Below are 14349 nucleotides of genomic sequence, written 5' to 3'. Positions count from 1 at the left end.
GGGCACTGTGCTGAGGTCTTTATACCTTGCTTAATCTTCCAGTAGTTTTTGAGGATAAATACTATTATTATCCTCATCTTATAGGTATGAGGAGGCACAAGGAGATGGGGTGGTCTTTAAGGAGCACACAGCTGATAAAAGAAGCAAGATTCAAGTCCAGGAGTTTCACTCTTTAACTTTGCTCTTAGGTGCTCTATTTTAAGGGAAAAAAAAAAAAATAACAAAACTTCCTTTTTTGTGAAATATTCTAATTTTTTCTTCTAACTTAGAAATATATTTAATGAAATTCGTACAAATCATGAAGAATAAGGCGAAAAAAAACCCAGAAATATTAACCTATTGGAGTTTTTTCCCATAAAATTCCACTTCTTATGGTTGAGCCAGTCACTTAATTACAGTATGAAAGAGAACTGTTCTGATTATCATTTTATCAGTTAAATCCCAGTGAAAATTGGCTTTCTGACTCCCTTGACTCAAATAAATTTTCAGTTTCACATCTGGATTAAGACAAGTTCAAAGACTTTGTTTGAAGTTATTCCTGTCTTTTTGCTGTCTGGTTTAAGTAGTATTTTGAGCTTTGTTCTAGCTGGTTAAAGACTGAACTGGGTTACCAAGAGAAGTCGTATAATCTTTTTCCCAAAAATCTCTATAACCAGAATCATAGAGGAATAATTCATATAATTATGTTAGGGAAGCTATGTGTGTGTGTGTGTGTGTGTGTGCATGTGTTTTTTCTTCTAGAATTGGGTTAAACTATAAGCCTATGAATTTTGTGTATCAACTGCACACTTTTAGCCTTTGGGGAAACTGAGCTTTCCTTCCCTAGTCCCATTCCAAATTCCAGGTTGTAATCTTTATGTCACTTACTACTACTGAAGTATTAGAAAATGTCTCTGGGCATGGTGGCTCACGCCTGTAATCCCAACACTTTGGGAGGCCAAAGCGGGCAGATTGCCTGAGCTCAGGAGTTCAAGACCAGCCTGGGCAACATGGTGAAACCCCGTCTCTACTAAAAATACAAAAAATTAGCCAGGCATTTTGGCACATGCCTATAATCCCACTACTCTGGAGGCTGAAGCATGAGAATCACTTGAACCTGGGAGGCAGAGGTTGCCATGAGCTGAGATCGTACCACTTCACTCCAGCTTGGGTGACAGAGCGGTCTTCAAAAAATAATAGTAATATAGGCTAGGAGCAGTGGCTCACGCTTGTAATCCCAGCACTCTGGGAGTCTCAGGCAGGCAGATCACGAGGTCAGGAGATTGAGACCATCCTGGCTAACATGATGAAACCCCATCTCTACTAAAAATACAAAAAATTGGCCTGCCGCAGTGGCGTGCGCCTATAGTCCCAGCTACTCAAGAGGCTGAGACAGAAGAATCGCTTGAACCCGGGAGGCGGAGTTTGTAGTGAGTTGAGATTGCACCACTGCACTCCAGCCTGGGCAACAGAACAAGACTTCGCCTCTAAATAAATAATAATAATAATTATATATATAGTTGTTTGACTTTAGGAAAGTATGTTAGGAGACAATGGGGAGTAAAAGGAGAAGATATAAAAGCACACACAAAGTAAACACAATGGAAAATGGTCACAGGTTGATAATAGTCATTTCCTCTTAAAAGCACCTTTTCTTATTAGTTTGCCTTGTGCATTACCCTCAGCTCTCCTTTCTTTTCACTACACACTGTCTCCCTAATAGAGCTCAAGCTCATCATAATATAAGTAAGTAAAATAACAAAGATTCACTGTCCGTAAGCTCTTAATATGTGCCAGGCACTCTACTGAGCATTGTACGTGATTTATCTCTTTTAATCCTCCCAATATTTTGTGAAATAGGTGCTGTTTTTCTTGCCCTTTCAACATTGAGGGGGAATAGATGAGGGTTTTAGAGACTAAGTAATATGCCCAATAATACTGATTGTTAGTTGGGGAGCCATTGGTTTGAATCCAAATGAATGAATTCAAAACTTCTGTTCTCTACCACTTTACTATGCTTGTACTCTTTTCTATAGTTTCAGTTATGACCTATGCTTCTAAGTTGAATGTATTAGTATAACCAATTCCTCTTTACCAAGTTTTAAACCTGTGACTCTATCAGCCCTCTAGACACCTTGAATCACTTTGTATTTGTATATCTCATGAACATTTCAACTTAACATATCCAAAATTCAACTAGATCCAACTCATTCTACCACCAAACAAAGACAGTTCTGTACTTGGCAAATGATATCAATATATATACAATTGGCTGAGCCAAATGCCTGGAAATCAACCTTAACTTTATTTCTTTATAGTATTCACATCCACACAGACCAAGATTTCTCTATGTCTCCTCCTTTCTTTTTTCTATTTTCACCACTTCTATAACTTACTTGGGCCCTGCAATCAATCACATTTTGTCTAGATTTAAATCACTAAACATGCCTCTCGGGTTTTTTTGTTTGTTTGTTTTTTGCCTTTAGTCTTGTCTCTTCTCAAAATATTCTTTCTGAAGTAGAAATTTGACCATGTTACTTCCTAGCTTAAAATGACTTCATGACTCCTTTAAAGTCTAAACTCCATAGCATGATATATTCAGCCCTTGGTGAGTCGGCCCTGGCTCTCTCTTCACCTTCACCTCGCAGCATTACCCCTGTTATCTCTTCCTACTCATATCCCTTGCACATTCTTCAAGAATCCCAGCCTTGTACAGCTTTACTGACAGCTTTAGCTGTGTCTTGTCTCTTTTGGCAGCTCTGGCACTCTTAAATCGGTTCTTTAAGTCTCAGGTATTCTGAGTCTTCTGTGACTGCTGTTCCTTCTCTCTCTGTCCCATGCTACATGCCCACCACCCTGTACCACATGCTGAATATCTCTGTCATAATATTCATCCTATCGTGTTGTACCATTTTTACCTGTCTTCCTCCCCTTCTCAGAGGTAAGCACCTTTAGGTCAAGAATCAACCTCTTCCTTCACATTTTCTTCCTCAGTCATCTTCTTTCCCTTTCAAGAAAATTTTTAACTTTCTTGTAGTATCAATGTCTGCAAATTCCTCAGTTAAATAGAATAGGCTCATAGCGTGATAAAATATTTTCTCCCTCACTCCTCTCAACCTTCTCCCAACTTCCCAGAGGCAATCACTTTTAATTCTTAGTTATTTCTTCTGATATTTATGTGTTCCCTATTTCTAGATAATAACATAAACTGTTATGTATCAATTTTTTATTTTAGACATTACTGAGTTCCTGATTTAGTTCCCTACTGCCCTCTCACCACTAATCCACCTTGTGTACCCCTCTTCCTTTACCCCATTGTCTTTCATTGTATCACAGTTGATGGTCAACAGAATGGCCAGTGTTTATAATATTGGCAGTATGTAAATATACCTCATTTTCTTTATTTTTCTTCTTTTTTTTAACTTTTAAGTTTTTTTTTTTCTTTACCCCAAATTTTAGTAATCCTTGTTTTCTGTCTTAGTTTTTTCCTGCTGTTATAACAAAAACGCCTTAGACTGGGTAATTTATAAACAACAGAAATTTATTTCTTGCAGTTCTGAAGGCTGGAAAATACAAGATCATGATGCCAGCAAATTCTATGCCTGGTGATGGCTCACTCTCTGCTCCATACATGGTGTCTTGCTGCTGCGTCCTCACGTGGTGGGAGGAACTAACAGCTTCCTCGAACTCTTTTATAAGGCCACTAATCCCATTCACGAGATTTCTGCCCTCATGACCTAATCACCCCATAAAGATCCTACCTTTTAATACAATTACATTGGAGATTAAGTCTAACATATTCAGATTGCAGCATTTCCTATGGGACAATCTAGGTTTTGCAAATGGTCCGACACAATAGATTTGCTATCAGTTCCATGGCCATTACTCTGTCCCATGGCCCAGTTTCCTCCCATGTGATCCGTGTGATCTGAACTGGCTGCTCTGAGACTGGGACGTCCTGGGAATTCCTTTTGCCACTTTGCTTTCTTGTCCCTTGCCCTTTTCTGGATGCCATGTTTTCCTCTTTCTTACTCTTCTACCCCTCTTGTTTTGGTTTTGCAAAAGCACATCTTGCAGTCTCTTTCTAAGACGGCATGTATAGACACTCGCATGTTTGAAAAATGTCCATTTCCTATCGTCGTCCAATTAACAACAATAATCATTTCTTCACTGGAAATAATTTCACTTCAGAATTTGGGAATCGTTTCTTGCCTATCTTTTGGAATTCAGGGTTACCATTGAGAAATCCAGTCCTAGTCTTATTTCCTTCCTATGTATTTGACCTGTTTTCATTTGTTTACTTGCTTTCAGCATTCTAGAACTTTTAGGATCTTCTTTGCATCCTTAGTTATCTAAAATTTCAGTGCTATACCTTGGCTGAAGAAAATGGAATAAGGAAAGAGAGTTCCTACTGGATCACTGACTTTTTTCTCCTGTCCTTTAAATTTAGGTGGTTTCCAAGATGCCACCTCTCCTTATTCAGGCATTTACTTTTCCAAAGTGCTGAATGAGTATTTTTTACAATATGGAAATGACTTCCAAAAATACTACCCACGTTTTTGTCTGAATTTGAGGCCACAATTTCCAGCTGTCTTCCAGAAGTTATCTGGAGGTCCTTGCTAGCACCTTCCATTAACATGTACAAAAGGAAACTCATTATATTTTCCAATCTTTGTTCGCCATCAAAATCAAAAATATTTAAATTTCATATTTTCTTTTCCGCAAGCCATAGGCTGCAGAGATCTCAGACATGTCCTTAGCAGCTCCGCCCTCTTTCGATTCCTAAGACCTATTGATTCCACTTTAGAAATGTCCTTAACTCTCCCTTCTCCATTTCCTTTGACACTGTGCAATTTTTAAAAATATCATTTACAAATTAAGATGATATGTTATTCAGATATAGAAAGCTTTGACTTTTGCAGTTAGTCTATTTAAGAGTTTTCTCAGCAGGGGAGAAACTATAAATATTTTTAATATAAATTATAGCTGGAGAAATTGAATTCTGCTCTACAAGAAAAACTGACTAATTTCAACTTCTCTGGTCTGTGTTAGAATATTGTAAATATAAATCATTTAAACACCTTACTACACCTCATTTTTTGTTTTTATTCATACTTTTTACCTTCGTACCTGTTATTCCTTTTGCCAAGAATGCTATTCCCTCTCCAGTCCCTAACATGAGTAACTCCTGCTTATTCTTCAAGTCATCATTCACTAGGAAGCTGTACATCTCCAGTAACTCATACATACACATTTTTTGCTTATGAGAGCAGAAATGCTTTCGTGTTTACCCTTGGGGCCTAGGTATCTCGGTGCCTAGTAACATCCTGGCACACAGTACCATATGCATCGGTCTTAGGTATCTTTAGTGCCTAGTAACATCCTGGCACACAGTACCATATGCCAGGTGAACATGTGTTGGTTGAATGTTCTAAATGCATTTTTAACATTTGGAAGAACATCTTCTTCATATGTCCCCATATTACACTTTGGTTTATTTCAAGAGTCTGTTTGTACTTCAAGTCAGAGTTTTTCTTAGAAATGATGTTATACCTAATGAAGAACATAATAGAATACACTCTAAAAGACTTCCTTCGGCCGTGCGTGTTGACTTATGCCTGTAATCCCAGCACTTTGGGAAGCCTAGTGCTTCCCATGTGATCCGTGTGATCTGAACTGGATGCTCTGAGACTGGGACGTCCTGGGAATTCCTTTTGCCACTTTGCTTTCTCGTCCCTTGTCCTTTTCTGGATGCCATGTTTTCCTCTTTCTTACTCTTCTACCCCTCTTGTTTTGGTTTTGCAAAAGCACATCTTGCAGTCTCTTTCTAAGACGGCATGTATAGACACTCACATGTTTGAAAAATGGCAGATCACATGAGGTCAGGAGTTCGAGACCAGCCTTGCCAACATGGTGAAACCCTGTCTCTAGTAAAAATGCAAAAATTAGCTGGGCGTGGTGGTGCACACCTGTAATCCCAGCTCCTTGGGAGGCTGAGACTGGAGAATCACTTGAACCCAGGAGGCAGAGGTTGCAGTGAGCTAAGGTCATACCACTGCACTGCAGTCTGGGTGACAAGCAAGACTCCATCTCAAAAAAAAAAAAAAAGACTTCCTTCATTTGTAATATATCTAAAGCAGTTCTTGAAACATTCAATAATAAGCGGGCATTTCATACATGTCCTGTAATTTACTATGGATTTTATCTGTGAATTTGTTTCCCTATATTTTTATAACACTTAGCAATTTACCAAGTGCTTTCATTTGTATTTTCTCATTTGATTCCCTCATTAACCCTAGACAGGTATTGTCTGTGTTGCATATGTCAGGAATGATTATGTAAATAATAGTCTAGTGTCTCACAGGTAGTTAGTTGAAAGCTCAGACTAGAATGCAGGTTGTTTTACTTCATTATTATATTCTTCCCCTTATGCATGTGAGAGTGAAGGCCAAAAATAGCCATCTGCTCTGGGGGATGACAGCAGGGGTAGAGGTTCCAGGTGGACAGTGATGGACAAGAGAAAGAATGTTTGTAGAGAATCACAGGCAGTTGCCTTTAGCTAAAGAATAGGTTGTGATGGTTGGAAGTAAGAGGTAAGATTGGAAACACAATTGAAGTCATTGTTGGAGTAAGAATAAGAGTTTGGACTTTGTCAGAATCCATTTGAGTGAAAAAAAGAAAATTAAAAATAAAAATGAAAAAAGGAGTTGGGACTCTATATTGTAAGAACTGAGATATACTGAAACTTTGTGACTGGGGGAACTGAAGATCATTTCTGCTGTTGGACTTCCTTGTCAGTAATGCATGGGCTGAATTAGGGAGAAACTGGAAGCAAGGTGACTAGGCACCTCATGCAGTATTCCAGGTAAAAAATAATTCAGTTCTGTTCTACCAACATAAAGTGTAGTTAGAAAAGGAACAGCAGATTAGTTCAGGAGATAATGGGGAGTTTCAATCTATAATATTTGACAACTAAATAGATGTATGTGACAAGGGAAAAGGAAGAAAGAAAGCTGTGTTGTTTAGAATGGTGGCGGGAATGTACTCCCATCTCTTCCCTAGACCCCTGTCCATCTATGACCTTTATTCTCCTGCATAACCAACCCTTCCAGCTGACCATCTTAGTTAAGTTAGTCAACATATATTTAGCTAATTTAGCCAACGTATATTTGTTGAACACTCTCTATGTAATAGTTGCATTTTGCCAGGTGTTGAAGATAAATGAAATCTATAATCCCTGCCCTCAGTGAGCTCACGATTTAGAGGTAGAAACAGTCACATAAACAATATAACATTGTAAAAAATTTATTGTTTTATGTACTACAGACCACTGGGACACAGAGGGGCACCTAGTTAGGTCACATGGGTTAGGAAAGGATTCTCAGTTCTCTGTTTTGAAGGAAGGGTAAGAGCTAGCTTGGTGAAGACAGTGAGTCAGATGTTCTGTGTAGATACAATAGCATGTTCAAAGGCATGAAGTTAATAAACATGAGACTGTGTAAGATGCTTTGTGAGCCTAAAGCTGTGAGCCTAAGAACAATGAGATTATTCTAGTGAACCATAATACAGTTATCACACTCTGATAACTTAACATTGGTACAATGTAATTATCTGATATCCAGTTATATTAAAATTTCTCCAGTTATCCCAATAACGTCATGTATAACTTCTTCCAATTCAGGAGCTAATCAGGGACTCCGCTATACTTAATTGTCATGTCTCTTTAGTCTTCTTTAATCCAGAATAGTTATCTAGCCTTTTCTTCTCTCTTTCTCTGTTTCTTCCTCTCTTTATCTTTCATGATATTGATACATTTTTAGATCCTAGGCCAATTGTGTCACAGAATGTCCCTCGCTTTGGATTTGTATGATTGTTACCTCACATTCAGATTCAAGTTCAATATTTTTGTGCAAAGTGCTACACAGATTAAGTTGTGCATCACTTCAGGAGGCAATTGGTATCAGCATATTCCACATTATTGGTAATGTCAAATTTGATTATTTGGATAAGGTGGTATCTACCAAATTTCTCTATATCCTGTTCCTCCACATCCTTACACACAATAGTTTTTGAAGCCATTGACGACTCCTGCCTGAATCATTTCTTACTATGTGAATTGTAATGTGGTGAATTTTGTATTTCCCTCATATCTTTGACATCTATTAGTTGATGCTTTTCTTTAAAGAGGAACTCTCCTTCCTACATTTTTATTACTATGTATATTTTAGTATCACTATGGATGCATGATTCTTTTTTCCCCAATGTGCAATAATCCCATTCCCATCATTATTTATTTGATATTCAGTTGTCCTAAATTTGGCCAAGGCAATGTTTCAATCTGGCTTCTCTGTCTTTTCAACATATCACTATCTATTTTTGAGCACTTTCTTATTTTCTGTCACAACAATATGTTTCTGACTCATTTCACACTTTTCTTGGCCTCAGCTCTAGAATCAGCCATTTCTGTAAGCATTGTCATTCCTTTTAGGGAGTAATGGTATGTAGAAACCAAGATCTTAGGGAGAGAGAGGTAATTGGAAACCAAGATTTTAGGGCTAGTAATGGTAGCTAGAAACCAAGATCCAAATGCTCATTGATACTACTATAGTGTTACAGGAAAAGGGTTTTGTTTGTTTGTTTTGTTTTTTTAAGGCTTGAGTCTACATTAATACCTATAAATCCAATCCAACCCTTCATGGTTCTTTTTCTTTTTCTCCAATTCCATATTTCCATTTTCTTTCCCACAGTGAGCACATCAGCACATTTACACATCTGCTCCACCTTTTATACACACACAATAGTCTCAGAATCACTACATCAATACCACTACCAACAACAAATTTAAGAAGAAAGTTCACATTTTCTTTATAGATTTTTCCCTTAAACTTTATGCCATTAAAGTATTCAAAAGTTACTTGGGTTTATTCTTTTTTCCCCTCCTTTATAATTAATGCTATCAATTTGAAAACATGTTTATTTGTTTCTATTTGATTTCAGTACTAGGATTTTTTTTCAATCTCATGACTGCTTGAAAAAGATTCAAAATTTTAATTTTAGATTTAGAAATGTTTTCTTTTTCTTTTACTACCTTAAATATTTGACATTGCCTGCAGTTTTTAAGGAAAAAATATAGTTGAATTTGAATATAAATTTTCAAATAGCTACTTATTTAACTGTCTGAAATATTTAATGTATTTTAGTTAAAATAGCCATCAAATCACTTAGAATTACATTTACTGTAAATTAACAACTTCCAAATATTCTATTTCTCACCCACCTTTTTTGATAACACCTACAAGGTTTAGTACTGTTCTAAAAATATGTAACAGCAGCAGATGGAAAAGTGGCTGATACATATTTATATTTATATATCTGTTTATAAACTGTAAATGAGTATGTTATTTGTATTCTACTGCATTCACTTTTCATCTTTGTAAAGGAATTGTGTATGAAAATGGAAAAAAAAATAAAAAGTTCGAAGGAAAATAGCTTTCCATTATTTTAAATGTAGCAGTATACCGGCCATACAATTTCATAAAGAATGCCTGCAAGTTACCTTGTCTGGTCGGACAAAAAATCCTTAGTGCTTCCTTGAATTTGGTTTGGGCCAGTAGTTCCTTTGAAACTTTTTCTCCTGCTTTCTTTGAATACTATTTAACACTGATAACTATAAATACTTAAAAATATTACAGGCATAATCTGTTCTTTGTAGAGATAATTGGCTCTATATCCATGTCTTTCGTTAATTATATACAAGATATCAATTTAAAGTAATCTTAATGGAATGCAGTCCTTTTTAGAGAGCCTCTTTTGATTTATTTTTCATTATAGAAGATAAATTTATACATTCTGTAAAATTTTGTAGTGATTGTTCTGTGTCACCTCAAGTCAGGGGATGATTATCTTCTGATATGAAAAATCAATTGTTGGAAGCATGTTCACAAAAGTTAGCATGGAAATATAATTTCATAAGTTTAAACAGCAGAATATCAGTAACAACAAAAACGCTCTCCGGGCCTTGTGTGGTGGCTCACGCCTGTAATCCCAGCACTTTGGGAGTCTGAGGCGGGCAGATCACGGGGTCAGGAGATTGAGACCATTCTGACTAACATGGTGAAACCCCATCTCTACTAAAAATTTGAAAAATTATCTGGGCGTGGTGGCGGGCACCTGTAGTCCTAGCTACTCAGGAGGCTGAGCAGGAGAACAGTGTGAACCTGGGAGGTGGAGCTTGCAGTGAGCAGAGATTGCGCCACTGCACTCCAGGCTGGGCAACAGAGCGAGACTCTGTCTCAAAAAAAAAAAAGAAAAAAAGAAAAAAAAACCACTCTCCTATACCTGGTTGACTTTAGAATATAGGATGATGCCTTGAAAATAGCTCATTTCTACAAAGGAAATGTGATTTATGATAACTGAAGACTCAAACATGACTAGAACCACATTCCATTTAAGGTAATTATGCTGTTGGACTATAAAAGCAGTGCTCTGAAGTGAATCAGTGGAACTCGGTCCTCTTTAGTGCACAGTAACATAGGCACTAATGAGGCCCTTTTCATTAAAAGATAGTTGATTTATGAGAGAGTTACAGTCCTGTCTTATTTTGAAATTGCTAGCTTAGTTCCGGCATCTGATCTTTTTTCTCCCTACCATCACCATCACCAGTTTCTGTGGAGCTTTGACATTGCTATGGTAACCCTGAGGGCTGATGGAATTCCCTGCATCTCTTTTCACAGAGGGTGATGAGACAGGAGTGATGGATAATCTGCTGGAGGCCTTGCAGTCCGGGGCTGCCTTCCGCGACAGAAGAAAAAGGACACCGATGCCGAAAGGTGAACCCTATATTTGTTTCATGCTACTTTCTAGGGAGCTATCACAGAGAAAGAACCTGTTTTTCTCATTCTTTTAAAGTCATGTGTCAAGAATGCAGTGCCGTGGGCAACAACTGTTCAGAAGTTTCATAAGTTTGCTTAATCCCTTGCACAGACAAATGTCAGAGAGATATGCATTCCAGTTGGCCGATGTCAGTAGCACATTAACAAATCAATGCACTGAACCTAGAAAATCCTGATTAGTGTGACAAGTCTCATCTAAAGAACCATATGTACCTTATCCCAGTGGAGTTTACAGTAGCATAATTAAATGGGAAGTAAAAGTCATAACATTATTGCTTCAAGTATTTCAGGGTATTGAAGCATTACTTTGCTGCCAGAAATACTTAACCTTGGAAAAAAGTATATCTAATACTGTTTTCCTTCTTGAGATGCATAGACCTCTATATTAAGTTTATTTTATATATTTTTTAACAGATGTTCGGCAGAGTCTCAGTCCAATGTCTCAGAGGCCTGTTCTGAAAGTTTGTAACCATGGTAATAAACCGTATTTATAAATTGCACGTTCTTCTTATCTACTTTTATCCTATTGATCTGTGATTTTAGTAGACTGCTGTGAAATTCTCAAGTTTCAATATAACTAAAATAGTAAAAATGTGTGCATGTACATATTTGCTATGAGATTGTGTACTCGTATTTTTCATCCTTATATTATTGCCTTGAGGTTGTGTCTTAAGTTCTTCTATCAGGTCTTTAGTGAATTTTTTATTATTATAATTATCTGAAGTTAACGTTCAATCATTGCTCATCAGTGTTATCCAAGGCACTCTTTCTCATAACACACTTTAAAATAGTGGACTTACTATAAGTCAAGATACAATTTGAAGTATTGAATCTGTCATCTGTTTTAATCTCTCACATTCACCAGTGTAGTTAGAAATACCTTAACTGGCATTTTGGCAAAATCATAAACGTAGATGAGCTTCATGTGGTATTATTGTGGAAGGATGTGATAAAATCACTAAGAAGGTGAATTAACTTAGTCTCTGATATTCATCTAAGATGGACTCCTCTCAAAAATCTCTAACCAGTCCTCCATGCCCAACCTCATAGAACTCTCTGCTCTGTTCAGGGTGCCATTTCATGTTGATTGGGTTTTATTTGCTTTGGTTCTTTTCCCTCTGTGTTATGTCCTTGGGTCCTGCCTACCTTCCACAGTCAAAACATATTCATTGATTGTGAGTGCTGTTTTTCAGAGTGAGATTGTCACTAATGTTTGCCAGATTTATAAATGTAAAAAAACTTGACAGATTTTGTACGAGTTTTTTGGGTGCAGATGAGTTAAGTAGAATTATTAACATGTGACTGAGAGAAAAACCTGTGCCAATTTCTAGGGAAGCCTAAAATAATTACGAGGTAAATAAGAAAAAGACATGGATGTAATTATCTTTTAATAGGTGTGTGGATCCTTACTGCCTAAGGTAAAGTATATATAGTAGGTGCTTAACAAATGACAGTAAAGGTAAAAATATACTGCAGTCTCTTAAATAGATCTTTTTTGTGTTTTGTCTTGCCTTTCTCTTGTATAGCAATACAAACAGGAAGAGTTGGAATAAGTCAGAGAAGTTCACTGTGAATAATTAAGTAATTCCTAAATTTAGGGTTATGATTTAGAGCCCTTGTAACATATTTTACAATGGCAAAACCTGTAGAGAGGAGAACTATCCTGATCTTAGGATTATTTTGTATTATCCATGAATAAATGGAAACCCAGAGAGGTTGAAAACTTCCTAAGAGTACAGAGCTGGTTAGTGACACAACTGTGACCAGAATATAGTTCCAATTCCTATTGTATTTCTTCCTTGATTTTGTATATGTACTTCAGTTATTTTTTTATTATTATTAACAAGATAATCAACTCAGCCCCCATTTTAAGTCATTAACAAAGAGCCACAGCCAAACACAATGGTTGTGATATGATTAATGATACGCATATACCATTCTACAGTTAACTTAAAATATATATTTTTAGATACTATTTGGGGCAAAATTAGTTCAGATAACTTTGTACACTGGTCTTGGAGAACTCAGCTTTGTGACTATAATATTAGTAAAGTGTCTGGGATATAATGTCTCAGATGCAATTACTTATAAATTGTGATGTTTCTGTTTATTATATATACAGCAGATGAGCACTGCATTTTTATAAAGCTAATATGTACTGGCTTAAGTTCTAAGGCTGTTGTGATAATTAAGCTAGTAGATTATACAGCAAGCCAAACAAGATATATCAAAAAGATCAAATTCTCTGTTCTAATATAAATGTGATGGGTTCCTACATTTTTAGAAATTATTTTCTATTCATATTTCTGTTGTGTTTTCCCTTCATATTTCTAACCAAGTAGAAAGAAATCCAAATGACCAAATTTATCTTAAGAACTATGTGTATGTAGATTTATTGGACTAGATGTTGAAAAATGCAGGATTTGGTTAAGGAAAATGTCTTCATTGAAAAAAGTGTAGTGATTGTTTTTACTATGGGATGACATTTTGGAGTTCATTGTGTAATCTATTTCTAAAAACTACTTTGTTTTCATTGAAAATACTAACCCTACGACTGACCTATGTGATTGAAATGTAAGATTGAACTTACTTTTTAAATTTGCTTTTATATACTTAAAAGAAAATTGATGTCTAATATTTATATTTTCTACAAGTATATATTGTTGATATTGATCTCATAACTTATTTTTAAAGACGTAAAAGATTTTCTACAGCTATTTGAAATTCATTTATAGGCTATGTAAAATAATAATAATATTAATAATAAGCTAATGTTGACTGAGATATTTGGCTTACTAAATGCCAAGCACTATGATGAATGTCTTATGCATATTACCCATTTAACCTTCTCAAACATTTCTCTCAGAGAGTCAATATTTTTATCTCCATTTCATAGTTGAAACCAGTCAAGTATTAAGCAGGTCTGATAACTTGTTTAAGGGCATGTAGTCATGTAGTCAAATTTTAAATGCATGCCTATCTGACTTCAGAGTCCAAGTTGTTAATTTCTTTGCCATGCCATACTCTTAACATAACTGCTTGAATCCATGTCTAATTCACTTCCCATCCATGAGCTAATGACTTATGTGCGTACTTCTTTTAGCTTGTAACATAAAGTTGATCAATTGAGACACAGCCTCTCAGAGGTTCTCCAGCCTCTGGTGTGCCTCATCTCTTCTTCCCAAATTTAACCACTAGATAGCACTGTTTTCCTAGTCTGAGGTTTAGATTATGAAAATAATCTAGAATTAATTATGACCACTTTTTATTTCTTTTAATAAAGTCAGTATTAAAACATTTATGTTAATTTTAATAAACCTATGCTCTGTTAGAAATATTATAGAAGACTTGGGTAAAAAATAGATATCCAAAGCCCAAATTTGAGTTTATTAGCTGCAGTTTTAATTTTTTATTGTCTGTATATCTTTTGCTGTCTGTGTATTGTCTGTGCTTTCTTAAATCAAAGCTATAGTCTCAG

General features: G+C 36.1%; 1 protein-coding gene across 1 annotated transcript in view; it reads left to right on the top strand.

The window, feature by feature from the left end:
• DIAPH3 (diaphanous related formin 3) overlaps window positions 1-14349 on the top strand; it is a 491959-nt gene that overhangs the window by 373344 nt on the left and 104266 nt on the right. The window contains exons 26-27 of the mRNA XM_077973974.1: window positions 10713-10808; window positions 11286-11345. Coding sequence (XP_077830100.1) covers window positions 10713-10808; window positions 11286-11345 — 156 coding nt within the window. The remainder of the gene's footprint in view (window positions 1-10712; window positions 10809-11285; window positions 11346-14349) is intronic.

The sequence above is a fragment of the Macaca mulatta genome, chromosome 17 (assembly GCF_049350105.2).
Source record: "Macaca mulatta isolate MMU2019108-1 chromosome 17, T2T-MMU8v2.0, whole genome shotgun sequence".
Taxonomy (NCBI): domain Eukaryota; kingdom Metazoa; phylum Chordata; class Mammalia; order Primates; family Cercopithecidae; genus Macaca; species Macaca mulatta.
This window is presented reverse-complemented; position numbering and strand designations above follow the sequence as displayed.